The sequence below is a fragment of the Megachile rotundata genome, chromosome 16 (assembly GCF_050947335.1).
Source record: "Megachile rotundata isolate GNS110a chromosome 16, iyMegRotu1, whole genome shotgun sequence".
NCBI lineage: Eukaryota > Metazoa > Arthropoda > Insecta > Hymenoptera > Megachilidae > Megachile > Megachile rotundata.
This window is the reverse complement of record NC_134998.1, coordinates 5,611,724-5,632,067: the sequence shown is the minus strand read 5'-3', so window position 1 is coordinate 5,632,067 and position 20,344 is coordinate 5,611,724. Positions and strand designations below refer to the sequence as shown.

At 39.5% G+C, this 20,344-nt stretch overlaps 2 protein-coding genes across 3 annotated transcripts in view; both read left to right on the top strand.

Annotated features, from left to right (window-relative positions):
* The window catches only part of LOC100882449 (CCR4-NOT transcription complex subunit 6-like twin), a 620,172-nt gene that overhangs the window by 51,761 nt on the left and 548,067 nt on the right, over positions 1 to 20,344 (top strand). The gene's annotated exons all lie outside the window — the stretch shown is intronic.
* Positions 9,585 to 19,379, top strand: LOC143266085 (uncharacterized). The gene has a single exon (XM_076541677.1). The coding sequence runs from the start codon at positions 9,984 to 9,986 to the stop codon at positions 11,742 to 11,744; it is 1,761 nt and encodes a 586-aa protein (XP_076397792.1). The 5' UTR covers positions 9,585 to 9,983; the 3' UTR covers positions 11,745 to 19,379.

The following is a 20,344-nucleotide window of genomic DNA, read 5'->3' as shown; positions in this document are numbered from 1 at the left end:
TTTGGTAATTCGGGACGTGGGAATTTGGGGAATTTGGTAACTCGAGATATGGGACCCTAGGGAATTTGGTGACTCGGAACAATGGACTTTGGGGAATTTGGTAACTCGTAACATTGGATTTTGGGGAATTTGGAAATTTCTCATATAAGATTTTGAGAAATCTAGGGAATTTAACAAATCAAGATCTAAGTAATTAGAAAGTAGGGAATTTTGGAAACTTGAAAATGTGAGATCTGAAATTAAAGAAATATGAGAATTTGAGGATCTAAAAATTTGAAAATACAAAAATAAATAAAAAAATAAACTTAAAAATACTACAATCTAAAAATAAAAAAATTTGAATTTCTTTAAAATAACATTTTATCCACAAAAAGCAATGGAATACAAAAGTCAGTGTCATTAACAACCTAAAAAACAAAGCGACAATATTGAAAGTTAGCGCAAAAGAGCAAATCGATTTCGAACGAACGGTAACAGCGAGCTGAATAGATCGAGTCAGAATTGCAATTCGTTTGTATGACAATAATTTAGTAAATATTCGATCGTGGGAGATTCGCGTTAAATTTAAACTCGGCTCGGTCGGTCGACGGATCAAATATTTATAAAGTAGTCTGCTGCGAACGTAGTGCTTCAAAGCGACACAAAATCGATGAACGCCAATCTAACCGCCCACGGTTTTTGTCGTTTCGCGTGCTCTTCTTTTACAGCCGTTCCCTCTTTTAACAGAGTACTAGCCAATCGATTGGCACGACTTCAAGTCGGTACTTGAACTTTTAATCTTAGTACACTTAATGAACTTTTTCATGTCGACATTTAACAATTTATGAATTCATACGTTTTTAGCTGGAGACGTTTTCAAGTTTCTGGATTTATGGATTCTGGGACGTTTATAGCTTTTCGGGTACCGATTTAGAAATTCTTGTGTTATTAGGTTTTCTTATTTTTAGTTTTGTATGGCGATGGAATTATACAATTTTTATGTTATTGAATTTTCTAATTATTAATTCAACAAATTTCTTCAAATTTATAATTATCTTTGTGAAATTTCAAAAATTTCTCAATTTTTCAAATTTTTCAATTTTCTTCTATTTTCCTCAATTTCCTAAATTTACCAATTGCTGTAATTTTTTTAATTTTCCAATTTTCTCAAATTTCCTAAATTTTCCAATTTTCTTAAATTTCTCAAATTTTCCAGTTTTCTCAAATTTCCTACATTTCCTAAATTTTCCAATTTTCTCAAATTTCCTAAATTTTCCAATTTTCTCAACTTTCCTACATTTCCCAAATTTTCCAATTTTCACAGATTTCCTAAATTCTTCCATTTTTTCAAATTTTCTAAATCTTCCAATTTTCTTAAATTTCCTAAATTTTCCAATTTTCTCAATTTTCCTAAATTTTCCAATTTTCCAATTTTCTCAATTTTCCTAAATTTTCCAAATTTTCGAGTTTTCACAGATTTCCTAACATTTCCAATTTTCTCAAATTTTCTAAATTTTTCAATGTTCTCAAATTTTTGTAAAATTCCCCAAATCTTATAATTTCCAATATTACAAAATTACTAAATTTCTTAGATGGTTAATGTTTCTAAAATTTCTGAACTCTGAAAATACAAAATTTCCAAATTCTTAAATTTGGAGTGCTGGAAATCCCCAAATTCCCTAGATTACCCAAATTTCCATGTCCACAAATGTTCAGATTGCAAAATTTCCATCTCAAATCTCGAAATTTCTAAATTCTTCAGAATTCCAGAATCCCCCAAATTCTCAAAAAATTCCTGAATTCTCGTATTCCTCAAATTCTCTATTTATAGTTCCCGATTCCGAAATTCTTAAATTTCCAAATTCACCAAATTCCCTAAATTATCCAAATTCTCCGAATTTTCCAAATTTCCTAAATTCCCCAAATTCTCCAAATTCTTCAATTCTTCAAATTCCCTGAATTCCCTAAATTCCCCAAATTCTCCACTTCCTTACATTTCCCAATTCTGCAATCCCTAAATTTCCCAAGTTTGAAATCTCTAAATTTCCAAATTCTCCAAATTCCCCAAGTTCTCCAAATTCTTCAAATTCTCCAAATTCCCCAAATTCCCCAAATTTTCTTCTTCACGTTTCCAAATTCCAAAATCCCCAAATTCCCCAAATTCCCAAAATCCCCCAAACTCCCCAAAATTGAACATCTCTAAATTCGAACCACCTTCATACCACTAATAACCCTTTACTTGCACTATTCAAGCAATACCCTCTATCGCTCCAATACAATACATTTACCAACGCAATTTAAATAAACAATCGAATATTCAGCGGCGCGACGAGAAGCGAGCAGCGAAACGAATCGAAGTGCAAAACGAACGAAATCTGGTGGAAACGAACGAAACATCGGATCTCATTCAAGCATGTCGGGCTCTATTACAAGGTTCACGAAAGTTGCGTAATTATTGCCGGCGTTTTACGTAACCGTATAAACACGTATAATCCCGTGAAAAGACTGGCGGTGTACGTTACGCTCGTTTCTGTCGACGCGTCCCACGATCTTAATCGCAAAAGCGTTTTAATACCCGCACCACCGACGATAAATTAACGATTAATTAACTTAGCAACGTTCCGTGAAAAAATTCTTATTTTTCGTCACGGTGCTCGTACAGGAACGCAGATGGTCCGATGACCACGTTATTTTAATGTTTTCTCCGAAATTTTCTGCTGGCACACATGCAGTGTCGGTAACCTTTTCTGGAATCTTAATATCTGCCGCCATATTGGATCTTTTGTAACGATACTTTGAATAAGGCATTTTTTCCTTTCTCACAAATTGAAATTTTCTTAGAAATGAAGAATGGTACACCCGGTACATACACTACCGTCCATAAGTATCCGGACACAAGCGAAATATGCATTCGCGTTGCATGAAAGTTATTCAGGTATCTGCAACAGTAACTAAAATCGATTTTTTTCTCTGCGAAGGTCAGAATACTATAACGTTTTTCGATTGATAATTCTCGTTTGGAACTCATATCTCGATGGAAAAGAAGCTACAGACGAACTAAACCGAAACTGTCGAGTGCGTAGCGTTACCTCCATTCTTATCTCCATTGAAGGAACCTAAACATCTACCAACAGTTTGCAAACACTTGAAACATATCGAAGAACCCTCCGAATACGTTCTGCACCATAGAAATGAAACACAGTAGAAATTAAAATTTTTTTTAGAATCGAAAGCGTTTCATTAGATTCACAAATTTGGACTTTGTACTTCTGGACATGAATTTTACTTTCACACTTTCATTGTATAATTTGTACTTAAAAATTAATTCTATTACGTTATGACACCTCAAAAAAGATAATAATAATTATTACAAATGATATGATAACCCTAAATACCTTTCGTACAAAGTTCAACTATGTTTTATGTAACGAAACCAAGTGTCCGGATACTTATGGACGGTAGTGTAAGTACGGGAAACATACCAGCATCGTATTTAAAAAAGAATTATTTTTCGCAGCTAACGTTCGCATTTTAGGTTAAGAGGATTTCCCTGATAGTTTTATGAGTTTCGCGACAGATCACGTGAATTAAAACGCCTCGGAGGTACTCTGTAGTCTAAAAATGGCCCCGTAACAATCACTAACGGTACAAAGCTCGATTATACCTGGAGATAGCATGCGGCACGAGCTGCGCGATAACACGAGTAAACATTCGTGTTGCGTCGTGAACGGGAGATCTCCATCTGACGGTTTGCCGGGTTCAATCGATTCGAAACAATGACATAAATTTGTTTCTTGATCGAGCATTCACACGCTATGCAAGTTCGTTTAAATGCGGAGGCGTGTTCGGGTCTTGGGGAAATTGCATGATGAGGAAATTGAAAGATTTGGGGATTTTGGGAATTTGAGGAGTTGGGGGTTCGGAATGTGGGGATTTTGGGAATTTGGGGAGTTGGGGGTTCGGAATGTGGGGATTTTGGGAATTTGGGGAGTTGGGGGTTTGGAATGCGGGGATTTTGAAATTTGGGTTTCTGGAAATTTGGGAGATTTAGGGCATTTTGGGGGATTTGAGGATTTTGGGGGATTTTGGGGGATTTTGGGAGATTTGGGGATTTTTGGGGATTTGGGAGATTTGGGATTTGGGAGATTTGGGATTTGGGAGATTTGGGATTTGGGAGATTTGGGATTTGGGAGATTTGGGATTTGGGAGATTTGGGATTTGGGAGATTTGGGATTTGGGAGATTTGGGATTTGGGAGATTTGGGATTTGGGAGATTTGGGATTTGGGAGATTTGGGATTTGGGAGATTTGGGATTTGGGAGATTTGGGATTTGGGAGATTTGGGATTTGGGAGATTTGGGATTTGGGAGATTTGGGATTTGGGAGATTTGGGATTTGGGAGATTTGGGATTTGGGAGATTTGGGATTAGGGAGATTTGGGATTTGGGAGATTTGGGATTTGGGAGATTTGGGATTTGGGAGATTTGGGATTTGGGAGATTTGGGATTTGGGAGATCTAGCGATTTAGGGATTTAGGGATTTGGGGATTTGGGGATTTATGAATTTGGGGATTTGGGGATTTATGAATTTGGGAATTTGGGGATTTGGAGACTTGGGATTTGGGATTTGGAAATTTGGGAATTTGGGAATTTGAGGATTTGGAGACTTGGGATTTGGGATTTGGGAATTTTAGAAATTCGGGAAGTTAGGGGTTTGGAATGTGGGAATTTTTAAATTTGGGCCTATTGAAATTTGGAGGATTGGGGGGATTTTGGGAATTGGGATAGTTAGGGTATTTGGGGGTATTTGGAGATTTTGGGAATTTTGGGGGATTTTGCGATCCGAGGAATATAGGGAACCTTGGAATTAGGGAATTTTAGGATCTGTGTATATGGGGAATTTTGGGATTTGCAATTTTGGAATTTGGAAACTTTGGAAAATATCTGCCACCACATTACATAAAGTATGAAGCTAACTTCAAATTGTCTGAACACATGTGTTTTGAAAGGTTCCGTCACAGCAGCTATATAACAAAAAAATTACAGACTGAATACACCTTTGTCTAGTTACAATCCAGCGCAGAAATGAAGAATTATTAATTGGTTCATTTGATATGTAAATTTATTAACATCATTCTTTAGCAAACTGTCATGAAGTAACTAACTACCGCCATTTCGTGCACATTATCATATGTAGTCACACGTGATCAATGCATTCGAGTGACTCTATAATTTAGAAATTATAATCCAGCTTACATTTCATTGGTTAAGACCGAAATGTCGTCTGTTCATCCACGAATATTCCAGGAAAAAGGAACGAAAGTTGCTTTCACGTGCGTCTATATTTAACTTGCGTCTATAAATCAGAATCGTAAGAAAAGTATGCAAAATGGCGGTGACTTAGCTTCGCATTTACATGATGGAAGCGTTTTCTAACCGATAGATCCGTAATATACGGTTTCGTGCTACTTAGGTCTCCATTTTTAGTTAAGAGAAAGCTTATGGGAACAAGTGACCTACCTTTCGCTTTATCTGTCCGTATAGATTTTCTACGAAGATAAGTTCCGAGAAAATACAGTAGAAAGGTGCTTTTACATGTACTTATTAAGTGAAGCTTTTTGCATAACTCTGAATTTGAAATGGTGGGAAGGGTGTTTTCTGACTAATACATTTATTTTGTACGGTTTCGTGCTTGGTCCGCCATTTTTAGTTTAGGGAGAAAGCTTATGGGAACACGTGACTTAGCTCGTGTTATCTGTTTATTTACACTTCTGGGAAAATATAAGCTTTCACTTATTCGATGAACAAGTTTGAACAATATGGAGGATATGAAGATACAAAATGGCGGACCATTTTAAATACTTAGTACAAACTTCTACACTATTATATATATTTATAGTAACATATTACAATTACATTTATAATAAAAATTATTTGTAACTTTTACGACTTAAGTTTGCTATAAAAGTTTGCTGTAAAAGTTTGCTATAAAAGTTTGCTATGATTTAAAATAAAAGATGAAATTTTCAGTATCGACTTTTTGGTTCCCACAAATTTCGAAGATATAAATAGCTTTTACATAATACTGAAAGTTAGGTAACACTATTTAAATTTTCATGTTGTTGAATTACACGTTTTTGACATTCTTTCGCTGAACTTAATTCGACTCAGTCGGTAAGTATACATTTCGAAAACGAAATGAGGTAATTGTCGGATATCGCAGGGACACGTTTGTTCCTCGAATCGCGGCGTTTTCGTGAAAGAGAAATGACGCGTATCAAAGAGAGCGGGAGAGAAGCGTTACGTGAAAGTAACGCTGTGACCGTTGTGAAAATCTCGGTCGATAAGTGCGGCCGAACGAGTGATTTTACGGTGAAAGCGATCCACTGAAATATTCACCGGCACTACCACCTTGATACACCGCTTTCCTTTCGCTGGATAGATATTTATCGGCGACAAAACGTTTCTCACCTCTTGCCCTACATTTCTCCGATTCACTGTTTCATTTCGTTTAATTTGAGATGGAGTACGACATTCGAAATAGTCGACAGCATGATAAGTTGACAGTGCAATTGACTAAATTACTAACTGGGTCTAAAAGTATACAAAGTGCAATAACGTGTATCCAACTAACTAAACTATCAACTAGCAACTAGCACTTAAACAATTTACAAAGTGATGCACTATTGTGTGTACAATTGATTAAAATACCAGCTGCTAGGTCTAAAAGTGTGTGGACTGGTGAACTGACATGTATTCACCTGATTAAGATAGCTACTAGGTCTAACAAGTATATAGAGTGATGCATTAACATTTATCTAAGTTATTATACTCTTAGCTGCTAGGTCTGAAAATATACAAAATGGTGACACATGTGAATCCTACTGATTAAGCTACCAACTAGGTCTGACAAGTGTACAGTCTGGTGTATTAACACATATCCAATTAATTCAATTAACAGATAGGTCTAAACTGTATCCAAAGTGCTGCACTAAGGTTTATTCAACTGACTAAAATACCAGCTGCTGGGTCTAAAAGTGTATGGAGTGATGCATTGACATGTATCCATCTGATTAACATAGCTACTAGGTCTAACAAGTATATAGAGTGATGCACTAACATTTATCTAAGTGATTATACTCCTAGCTGCTAGGTCTGAAAATATACAAAATGGTGACACATGTGAATCCTACTGATTAAGCTACCAACTAGGTCTGACAAGTGTACAGTCTGGTGTATTAACACATATCCAACTAACTCAATTAACAGATAGGTCTAAACTGTATCCAAAGTGCTGCACTAAAGTTTATTCAACTGACTAAAATACCAGCTGCTGGGTCTAAAAGTGTATAGAGTGATGCACCGACATGTATCCACCTTATTAAAATACCAACTAGGTCTAACATGTATACAGAACGACGCACTAACGTGTATCTAACTAACTATACTCCTAGCTGCTAGGTCTGGAAGTACTCCAAATGGTGCACACACATATATCCAACTGCTTAACCTACCACCTAGCTCTAATAAGTCTTCAGTGTGTCATACTAACATCTACTCAACTAACTAAACTACACCTAGGTCTAAAAATGATCCAGAGCCCTAACACCTATCCTATCAAACTACCAAGTCCAAAACTATGCCAAGTGCACTAACGTATCCAACTAAACCAACTAGGTCCATACAGCACAAAGTGACCAAACCTCCCTAAATGCAACCATAAACGGTTCTCGTTAATGTATCATCGCTCCCTCGATATCTTTCATATCTGTCCCCTTAAATTACCCAGGGCAATTTAAATTTATTTCGCCACTTCGTGCATGAAGTAACAGGTTTATTTATACCCTGCAATCAGAATAGTCTTTCAACTTCGTGCTACATCTGCAAACTTCTGGTGATGAAGTTCATCCAGTATATCTCTCGACAAATTATGCGGCACAAATTGCTCGAGGATGGGAAGTTTTCGGTTGCCAAGCTTGCTTTGCTTTTTAGAGCTTGATTGAGGTGTCGTTAATAGTCGAATATGCAACTTTTGATGTTCTACTTCAAACTTTGATGTTTGCTTTGATATTTGGATTCAAAGGTGTGATGTGGATGATGTGGACTCATTTCTTGACGTGGATTCATTTGTGGATGAGATATTTTGAGATCCTTAAAAATAATTGATGCCTGTTAATTATAAAACTGTCCAATCCCAAAATCCTGACATTAAACCGTGAAGTTTGCAAGTTTCAAATTCTCCGCCTCTCAAATTACTAAATCTCTCAAGTTGGAAACCCGTAAATCTCTAAACTATCTTCAGCGGAAAGCAGAATTGATCGCTCGTGAACCAGGCTATCCGTAAGAACCGAAAATTTTCTATGAAACCTAACGGCATCCGGTGGCCATATACCCGTGTTGACACGCAACCAACGTGTCACGTTGCTCCGCTCCAGATGAGACGTTCCGGAGTAGAATAGGTGGGTCGTGTGCTCGAGTTCGAGCGAGCACAGTAGCGTGCCGCAAGCGATTGATGACTTGTGACCCACTTTTAAAGGCTTGTGGCCTAGATGCGAGGGCGCCGTAGCTTGATCTAAGATATCAGGCTTCCCTCCTCTTCTTCCTCCTACAACGGATACGCTCGTGTTCCATTCTTTTGCCCCTTTTTTAATCCCTAGTCACCTTAAGGACGATGGTGTAACCCGGACGTGTACGGCCGGGACATGACTCACGTCCTCTTGGGATCGTCCTTTCTTTTCACAAATTTCGCCTCGTGTTGTTCCGCCTTTCTCCGATTTCGACTCTAACTCCGCGTTGAAATTTTATCATCGTCGTGCAATGTGGGTCTGTAACTAGTTATCTCTTTATCGACTTAGGCTATTTTTGCCTAACTTGGCTAAAGTTATGGTGCACTTGACACGATGTCCATTTTGTGACTACGAATGAATGCTAACTTTTATGATAATATCCCCGAATTCTTAGATCTCTAAATTGTAGGCTGTCGAATTCTTGGACTCCTAAGATTTCCATAATCTCAGATCTCCAAATTCCTACGTCGCCAAGTAGATCATCAAATCTTTAAATCTCCATATTCGTAAATTTCCAAATCCCATCTACTCTCCAAACCCCAATTCCCAAACTTCTCAAATACCAAATCCCCAGGTTTCAAACTCGCAATACCCCAAAATTGTTAACTCAACCCTAAATCCCTAAAAATTCTGAAAATCATAGAGCGACTTCCCTCGTAACTGTCAAATGTAGCCTGCGGGAATAAGACAAGTTGTGCACGCGATCCGAAATATCAGTGGCAGTCTTCTTCATCGCATAGAACGTTATTATCGTCCGCAGTAAAATCAGGCTGTCAATCTTGCGAACAGTTTACAGCAACTCGCTAACCACGCAACTTAGCCACCTTCGTCGCTCAGCTTTCTCCGATAGCGGGTCTAAATCGTGACAGGCTCGTCCACCGGAAGGAACAACGTTATGTGTATATAAGCGTTGTACGGCGGCGGAGTTTCACGTCGGGCGGTGTGGAGAGGTACATTGTAAAGAAAGGAGGTGGCGGAGGCGATGGAGGGGGACAGTTCTGTCGATGGAGAGTGTGCGACTGGTGTGGCGGCAGGGGTGTTTGATGGTGGGGGCAGTTCCACGTCGCAGAGCGAGTCGAAAGACGGTGTAGGCGCGCTCGGTGGATCTAGCTTCAGTGTCGTTCCGACCGCGGTTGCGTACGGTTGTACCGCAAACAGTGGCGCTCCCGAGGTGTTCCCGTTCTGTTTCGTATCGAAACCGCTCCAGTTCGCTGACGCGTGACTGCGTATATCAGTGTGTCCGTTCGGTGATTCATACCCAAAGGATGACAATGGGCCAAAGCGGTGGTTAGGTGTATGATCATTCGAACACGTCGCAGCGAGGATCTGGGTCAATGGAGTAGCAAAGGTGTCGATGTGCCGCGTGATCAATCGGTGAGGTGCGATTAGCCGATCGTCTGTCGAGACGCGAGTGGCATCGTTGGCGGGCGTCGGGTAAGATGAGCCCGGCCTCCCAGGGCGGCGTGGAAGTGGAGCGTTACATCGGCAGTTGTCTGATATCGTCTAGCATCCGCGGTGGATCGCAGAAGATCGTCGGGAAGAAGCAGGAGCCGATAATTCGCGGGAAAACTCGGGGCTGTTACGGTGGGCAGAGTTTCGCGAACGGCGAACAGTGTCAGGTGCAGTATGGTGCGGGCGGTTGGACAGGTGCCCCGTTGATATCCATGACGTCCAGTCCACGCAGATGCAATCAACAGCAGCAGCAACAGTCGCAGCAGGTTTGCGATCAGCAAGTGTCGGTTCACCTGCACAAGAATCCGCTTTCTAGACTGGCCATTCACACGCAGGGAGCGCCGCTGATCCTAGCCGGTCGGTTTCACAATCGAGGCAAGGTGCACACCAGTGGCACCGCTAATGGCGTTGGCAACACGGTGTGCGGTAACGCCGCGGTTAATAGTTACATTCACAACAGTGGGAACACCGGGACACCCAGTGGTACGATGAACGGTGGGGCCAGGTGTCCACCGGCACGGCCGCAGAGGCCCGTGGAACTTTCGAAGAAACCAGGCAACCCTAAGCCCGAGAGCACGGGGGCCGGCAACAGTATCGCGAACATCGACTCATTGAGTATCGCCAGCGACGAAAGTTCCGGCTCGAACAATTCCGAGAACAGTCTGCCACGGATCATCAAACCCAGGAAGCGCAGAAAGAAGGACAGGAAACCGGGTAACAACGTGGCTATCTCGACGGATGTTGCGAAACACGAGGAGCAACAACAGCAGTCAGGTTCGAGCGTGGCCGGCAATGAACAAACGAACGTGGTTGCCCTAAAACCGTACGTGCCCGCCTGTTACGAGCCGCGTTACGAGGCCGTGCCTCCTCACCTTCGTAGCCACAGAAGGCCAGGTCTCGCGAGGGAAGGCGCGTCGATGTACGGCATGTCGATGCAGGAGATGCTCGACTGTCGGCAGAGGTACGCGCACCGGCACGTGGAGAGCAAAGTGCTGGACGACAACAGGAACGTGGTGATGCCGGCGCAGATGCGCGCGATCCTGCCGAAAGATTACAGACACAACGGCCCTCCGCGTTACCTGCACGAGGACGGCGTTAAGGATGGCCTGGGATCCTGTCAGTGCCGGTATTGCGACCCTTCGGCGCTCATATGGGACGTGGACCAGAACTGTTACTCGCCCTTCTTGACCCCGTCGCCGTCCACCGAGTTCTGTCCCAGCCACTTTCCTCAGATGCCGCTGTTCCTATCGCGGCCCAGTTTGAACTGCCAGGAGCAGAACATCGAGAGGCTGTTCAGCGTGGACACGTCGCGGCTGCAGGAGAAAGACAGCTGCGGATCCAGCGGTGTGGTTCTCAGGCGCAGCTGGAGTGATCCGACCAGTTACTTCAGCGAGGAAATCACCGCACCTAGCAGGGACGTCGGCGTGATCGGTGACAGGGGCCAGGCGGAAACCGGGAAACGCAGAACCCTGTGGCGCGGGGACACCATCGACGTCCCCGCGAACAACGTCGGATCAACAGGCGCAACCGGGACGAATCTCTCCTCGCCCAAGGGCCTCGAGGTGTCCACCGAAATCATCACCTCGCCGAACGGTCACAGGGATTTGGAGATCAAATTCTACTCCGCCTCGCCCAACGCACCCTCCACCGACGAGGTCGACGAGGACGAGGACTTCAGCGACATATGGAGTTATCACGAGTCCAAGCTGCAGCAGGACTTTCGCACGCTGCTGCAGGCGGAGGAATGAACGCGATCGAAAGGGAAAGCATTGGTCCTTGGTGGTCTGTGTGAATCCGCGTGACACGTGAGCCCAGAGTGTGAGGGTTAGGATGCGTTCCTCTGGCGTCGCGACGCAGAGCGTTCCGACGAGGTAGGTCCTACCCTCGAACGGTGCTCCGGACTAAATTAAACTTAACTTCATTAATCTTGAAGGACTGGGAAATCTTAGTTTGGGACGTGTCCCTGGACAGAGGAGTATGAGTCTAAAATTCAGATCTAGACTAAATGGGTTTCAGTCAGTGTTGCTCGTTTAGAACCCAGGGTCTAACCGTTCGAGGGTCGTAATTAATACGAGGAAGACTGTTGTGTAAAGTGGGGAGGGTTTTTCTGCGTGAAATAGGGTCGGAATGCTTTTGTGGGCAGCGATGAGGGCCACCGCGTCGCCGGCAGTCCTCGGCGGAACGATCAACGAGTGTAACTGACGGTAACGAGCAAAACTACGTGTCGAACGATTCTTCTTCCTAACGGTGTACGTTGTATACACGTAGTATACGTGACGTGCGTGCACCGGCGAGGCATGCACGAGAGTAGGTCTAAAGGATCGTAGCCGTTTATCGATGACAACGTGCCACTAATAAACGGCCGGTTATGGCGGTGATTCCGACTCCCCCGAGTTTTCACAGTTTCGCTCGAGACGTGATCGTCCGTTTCGAAGGACGTATTTTCGAGATCTGGCACGCGAATATTTTCCGAGAATACAAAGACGAGTAACGAGTAACTGGTTTGTCGAGTCTCGGTTGATGATTTTCAGTCGATGCTCGCCGTGCCGAATGGGATAATCACAGTCACGCAATGCCCCGTGAATAATTGCCTTTCGATCGAACGCCAACGTTTTCAGTGTGCGCGTGTGTGCGTGTGTGCGTGTGTTTTCTCGTCAACGGATCAAATCGTGTCGCCGACGTTTCAGACGCGTGCTAGAAATGGTTTTACGTAAACTGTTCGTTAGAACGTAGCGCCGAGACGAATCTGTTAACCTGTTAACCGGCCACGACGGAATAATTCGTCGCTCATCAGCATTCAGCACGAGGGATATAAACACGTCGTTATATTCGTGCTAACCCTTTCGCTGCACGTGATCGAAAAGTGATTGTTGCACCGGCACGATCCAGATATGCAAACTTTCGAATAAGTTATTTATTAAGTTTTAGCGAACGGCGAAAGGACGGGTTTTCATTCGTTTTCTATGACGCAGGAAAGAAGACTTCTTTCCCCGGTTAACAGGTTTAATGGTGGACAAAATGGGGAGAGCTTTTCTTGGTTCTTTTTGTGATTATGAAGGTTATGCTGGAGAAAATGGGACACTCGGATTTTGGGAGGGTAATGAGTTAGTTTTTAATTGGTTGAATTAAATCTTGGGTGATTGGAGGATGTTTAATTCTGTGATCAAATTATTAAATTGGGAAATAAATTGCTACTGAATTAGGGGAAGGCAAGGTCAATTTGTAATTGAAGTTTAAATTCGGGGAGTAAATTAATAATTGGTAATTAATTTTTTAATTTTGTTTCCAATTATGGATTTTCATTGGGAAATGAAGATAAATTTTGTTTGTTTAGGTGTTATAAATTTAATTGACTATTTATGAAAAAAGTCAATTAAAATATTTTCGTTCGAATTTTGTCTCAAGTTGTTATTAAATAAAATAATTTGTAAAGACCTCAATTTTCCCAGCAAATTTTTCAATTTGTTCCTATGTTAGTTTCAAATAATTTACGAAATAAGTAAATTATAAATATTCAATTTACAATAATTTACAGAAAGTTTTGATTCTGGATGAGTTTTAGGTTTCAGTTATTTTGTAGAAATGTAAGAAATAGTTAATTGTCTTCTCATTTTGTTCACCAATGCAATTAAGTCGCGTTTTACACTGATCGACTTAAAATTACGTGGTGAGGTCCGAAAGTTAACCTTGGCTGTCATTTAATTTCTCAATTTTATTTTTGGAGGCCATCATGCACTCTAAAATTAGTTATTTGTGATTTGAGTATCAAAATAAAAAAATTTTTTTTCACAGAAGTTTTCTGTAAAAAAAAGTTATATTTCTTTTAATTAAATTTTGATTGATTTCATAATTATTACGTATTCTGTAATTATGTTCTGATTAGAATTGAAGAATTATTCTGTCAAATTAATTTATGTTATAAACAAATTTATGTTTGTTTTGCAATTATGACTTAAGACCAAGATTTTTGGACCTTTTAACGTAACCATCGATAAATCCCTTGAACTTTCATCGAAAATGTATTTAACACGTTGACTGTCACGATTGAACAGTAAAAAATGATAAGAAAAGAATTTAACATTTGCATAATGTTATTTAGATAATTGTGGTCCAACATAAAATATCTATTAAACTATTTTGTTCGAAATTGGAATTTTCTATCGTTTACACAAATTAAATTTACATCAATGATAAAATGTAATTAAATTGTTCATAAGTAATTGAATTTTTCGTTTACACTGTTTATAACAACAAATTAAATTGTTCATTCTCATTGTGCATAACAGTGAATTAAATTGACCATTGCATTGCTTACGACGGTTAATTAAATTGTTCGTGCATACTGTTCATAACAGTTAATTAACTTGTAGGTGTACAGTGTTCATAACAATTAATTAAATTTTTTCTGTCCACTGTCCATAACAATTAATTAAATCATTTGTGTACATTTTTCGTAATAATTAACTACATCTTCACTTCTAATTTAATATTAAATTCAATCTGTTTTCTATAGTGCTGCATGTGGGTGAAAAAATATTTTCATTATACGTTCATTTATAAATAATTATTGAATATTGGAAATTTCCAACTACCTTAATTTGTTACATTGGAAATTTCTAACTATCTTAATTTGGTATATTAGAAATTATTATCAACTACTTTAATTTTTATATTATCATATTTTCTGAATCGCGTATGTAAAATTTGGTTTATATTGAATAATTAAATTAGCAACTCTACGTTAATTTAATATTCAATTTGCATTTATTTGGACAGTTTCATATTTTTCTGGAATTATTATTTCACTCCAGCTAATTCTGCAACGAATTTATTTTACAATGTTACAAAATTTCATAAAATAATAAATGAGAGATATAAATTTTCCCTATAATTTAAAATGGTGTTAAACTTGTGTCTTCTTTTCAAAATTTCATACTTATTATTTCTCTAGATAGATATTTTTCTGATACACGAAAAGGTTATGTTTGCAAATTACAGTAATGGTAAATTTGCGAGTTAGTACTTAATTTCAGTCACTGCATTTCGCAGACCACAATTAATAGCTCTGGTAAATTTGACTGGTTCAAATATATGAAAGCAAAGATCACACATGGTTCCCATGAAGGCCGCACAGGGTCATATGGTTGCCCTAAGGGTCTCTGTTATCAATGACTCGAATGACAGTCAACGCGTTAACAAAAATACACGTAAGAAACATGATGTACCCACCAGCGAGCATCCTCTTTCATTTAAAATGTAAGGAGATTAGGTATTAAGACGATCCAGCAGTTAGATTATCACCGTTGTCTATATGTGTATAGGAGAAACGCGCGTGTCAAACGGTCCGCCTTTTATTTACCAATTAGACCGTTAGGAAATGTTCGAATGATTGCGACGAAAGCAACAAAAGAGCGAGTCTCGATTAACCCTTTCGTGGACGCTGTTAGTAACATAAATTTAACGTACGACACTAACGGTCAGCGTGCGAACTAATAAAAATGGCTGACGCGCTTTTGCCGTTGTAAACGAACGTGGTCTTATTTATAATTATAAAAGTATAAGTGCTCCCGACAACATATAACGTTTGAATTGTTCTTCGCGAGCTTTCTCGATAAATTTTCAGTACCGACTTGATGTTAAAAGTACTATCGCATCCGCCATATTTGTTTTGCACGCCAGCGTCCCTGTAGCCCAGTGACTGCTTTCTTTTCCGACACTCGAAAACTTTGTAAAACTAATTTTTAATTTGCGGTACGTGAACTGGAATTATTGAACCGCCTTCGAATAATGGTACGCAGCGAAATTTGTTTATACTATTTCTTAGAACATGTTTATTCGATTCTTGTGTTAAGAGTCTAGCAACTTTATTGGCACTCGAACTATAATATTATCATTGCTGTACTTAATTTTATGGAAGCGAGTTTTCTGAATATATTTGTCACATGTGTGTCTGGTAAGTTGGCACGCGCCTATACCAATAGAATTTGCGTACTTTTCGACTGCCAACTTGTCAGCCGCGCACATAGTAGGAATCTTTAATGTTTTGTTTGGAAATGTAAATTAAAAGATCCTTTTACGAAAAGCATTTCCAGTCTTGAAAGGGTTAATCACTGACATCTAATTACTTAGACTTGCAAGGGAAGTTTGGAAACTCGAAGATCTCGATTTTATATAAAACTATACTAAATGTTTATAGAGAAGCTTGAATAAAATATCAGGCAATTTTTTGTTTCCAGGGTGCAAACCTCTGTTAACGTTTTTCCCTATTTTATGTATACATGTTTTCAAAATTATAGTAGACAAATTGTTGAATATAAAAATTGAATGATTTTTTATGCTCTATAAAACCGTGCAATGAATTTGTTAATTATTTGTTTTTTAAATACACCCTCTTCCTCATCATTGTTATTTCAACAATTATAATCTCAATTGTATTACTTATCCGATATCGTCGCTGCTCTTCAAAGAACAGTTGTAAATTTTTTTTTATCAAACTTTACTGATAATTGGTTTATAAGAATGAGTGTCCATATTGACTTATGTCAAATATAAGGATGGTATTATTCAAGAAAGTGTTCGGACAGAAATACTTTTTATATCAGATAAGTAATATGGATAATATTGTTATCAGTAATGTTATCAAAGGTGTCGTTTTTATCAGTGGTACGCGATCATTATTTAAGCTTACATTCTGACGTAGATTTCCTGTTGATAACGTATGTAAATACCTCGATTTTTTGATTATTGAATTTTTAAGATCTTATTGTTCAAATTTTCTAAGTACAAGCTACAAATTTTCAATTTTGAAATTTCTGAATTTACAAATTTTGTGTGTTTTTACATTTACAAGTTTACTAGATTGTCAAATTTTCCTAGATTTTAAATTTGCAAATTCCCTAGATTGCCAAGCTTGCAATTCCCTAGATTATCAAGCTTGCAATTCCTTAGATTATCAAGTTTGAAGTTCCCTAGATTATCCTCTAGATTTTCAAGTTTACAATTTCCCTAGATTTTCAAATTCTGAAATTTCTTAATTTTTATTTTATAATCTCTAATTTTTGAAATCCTCCAGTTTAACAATTTTCAAATCCCTAAATCTCTCAATTTTCCCCCAGGATACTCATCCACTAATTCCCCAGAATATCTCCCAGATTCCAACTCAAATTTTCAAACTAATTTCAAAGTCTCAAAATTCAAACGTTTTAAATTTAGAAATTTAAACTAAAATCTACCAATCTAAAATCGACATCTTCCCCTAGATTAAGCTCCCCTAAATCTCCATCAGAACCCCATCAAATATTAAACATCGCAACTTGTCAAACTAAATCCCTCAGAAAGCTTCCATAAAACATCTTCTCCGGTCGCAAGAATTGCCTGATATTTTCAGCAAACTTCCACGGGAAGCCTGTAAGAATTTTCCAAGAGAATTGAACGCTGCTTGTTTTCAAACTCACCTTGTTAGCGTGTCAGACGAGACACAAGGTCCTACACGAAGAATCATATTAGCAATATTTCTCTCTTGCCGGGTTCGTAGCAAGTTTTATTGCTAAGTAGCAACAGACAAATATTGACTGTTGAGCCTTGTTAAAGCAGCACCGCCGCGTATCAAATACGGCCAGGGTGATTGTTGTTGCTGCTTTAATAACAATCGTTGATATTTTTCTTCGAGTGCGAGGGAATGTCGTTCAGACGATAATCATCATGATCGTTCGCTCGCGTCGCGTCTGAACGCGTGTTGCGTTAACTCTGTCCTGTTGCGTTTCTCAAATCGATTCGAGCACACAACTTCATCCTCCTTTCGATATTTTTAGCGTATCGGCTACTGAACCGACATTTTTCGACGAACCGAGCTTTGTGTCTCGTTTTGGTTTCAACGAATAAAGATCCACGAATTACCTGGGCTTTTTAATCAAATCCTAATCATACGGAGGAACGACTTTGGCGGCTGCGATTTTGGTAAAAGTTTGGGGGGAGATGGAAGAGGGTGAATGGAGGGGGATGGAGAAATTTGGGGGCGCAACTTTTTGATGGGGGGAAGGAATTTGGATTTGAAGCTGGGGAGTTTGAGAATTTGGGGAGTTGGGAATTCGGGGGTGTGGATGATTGAATTTGTGGGAAGTTGACAGGTTTGTAATTTGGGGATGTGAGAATTTTGAATTTGAGGGAAGGTGTTTGGACAAGTTGGGGATTTTGGAAATTTGAGAATTTTGGAATCTGAAGATTTTAGGAATGTTGGGAGTTTTCTAAGTTGAGAATTTGAGGAGTAGCTCTGAAATTTGGGAATTCAAGTACTTGTGAATTTCACTATTTGCAATTAGAAAATTGGAAAAGTGGAAAATGGGAAAATTTGCCAATTAGAAAACTGGAAAATTGGGAAATTTGCCAATTAGAAAATTGGAAAATATGTCAATTAGAAAAATTGAAATTTGGGAAATTGGAAAATATGCCAGTTAGAAAATTTGAAATTTGGGAAATTGGAAAATTTGCCAACTAGAAAATTTGGAAATTGGAAAATTTGCCAATTAGAAAATTTGGAAATGGGAAAATTTGCCAATTAGAAAATTGAAAAATTTGCCAATTAGAAAATGGGAAATTTGGAAAAGTGGAAAATGGGAAAATTTGCTAATTAGAAAATTGGAAAATATGCCAATTAGAAAATCTGAAATTTGGGAAATTGGAAAATTTGCCAATTAGAGAATTAGAAAAGTGGAAAATTGGAAAATTTGCTAATTAGAAAATGGGAAAATTGGAAAAGGGAAAAATGGGGAAATTGGAAAATGCGAAAAGTGGAAAATGGGAAAATCTCAAAACCTGATATCTTAAAAATCTAAAAAGCTCATATAAAAATCCGCAATAAATTAATTCCTAAGTATGCAACCTAAAACCTAAAAATTTGCAAGAGTACCAAAAATATTTCACATAAATTAGCCCTAAATTCTACCAAAATCTTTGTTTCCAAAGTGTTGCCTCACCTGCAGATACTTAATCGGCGTTCGAAACGTCGATGCAATATCAGTTCTTTTCTGTGTCTCTGCTTATGATCTCCGAAACAAGAACGAGAGAGAGAGATTCGATAATTGTCGAAAGTATTTGACGATTCTTTTTTTTCTTCCCGTTTTGTCTAGTTACATCGATATTATTTTGCTCTTATCGTTTTGACTCTTCTCCCTCTCTCCTTCTGATCATCTCGTATTTATTTTGAGAGAATCGTCGTTTGACGGTAAAATGTATTGTGATAACGCAACGATGATACGCTAGAAGACTCTGCTTCGTCGTCTAGACTGATCAACACCGATCTACCAACGTCGCTTTAGTGCTCTGTCGTGCACTGATTCGGATTACATTGTTTGAAAAAAATTCAATAAAAACGTCTTTTAATTTAATCTTCCACATTTCTGTGGTTTCATTGCAACCTATGTCGTTTGAACTCCTTGTTCCTTCTTGACTCTTTATGTTATGATATTGTGATGCACTCGTGACGCACTCATGATGGATGTGTGACGCACTCGTGACGCATTCATTATGGATGTGTGACGCACTCTTGACGCATTCATGATGGACGCGTGACGCAGTCCTGACGCACTCAAGATGGACGCGCGACGCACGCGTGACGCACTCAAGATGGACGCGCGACGCACACGTGACGCACTCAATAAGGACGCGTGACGCACTCCTGACGCACTGAAGATGGACGCGTGACGCACTCCTGACGCACTGAAGATGAACGCGTGACGCACTCCTGACGCACACAAGATGGACGCGCGACGCACACGTGACGCACTACTGACGCGTTCATGATGGACGCGCGACGCATCCCTGACGCACTGAAGATGGTCGCGTGACGCACTCCTGACGCACTGAAGATGAACGCGTGACGCACTCTTGACGCACTGAAGATGGACGCGTGACGCATTCTTGACGCACTCAAGATGGACGCGTGACGCACTCATGATGGACGTGTGACATACTTGTGACGCACTCACGACGCACTTGCGACACACCCATGACGCATTCATAACACACTTATGACGCACTAATGACATACCTGTAACGCATTCGAAACACAATCATGACACACACTCCACGCAATCATGACGCACTAGTGACGCACTGGAAACGCAATTATGACACACTGTTGAATGACTAGTGACGCACTCATGACACAGGTGCGAAGTATTCGTGATACACTTATGATGTCCTCGAGACACAATTATGTTACACTTGTAAAATAATGATATGCTGATGACGTACTGGCGACGCACGCATGACACACTTATGACGTACATGAGGTACAATTATGCAGCACTAATGACGCACTTGAGACGCACTCGTGATACACTTATGACGT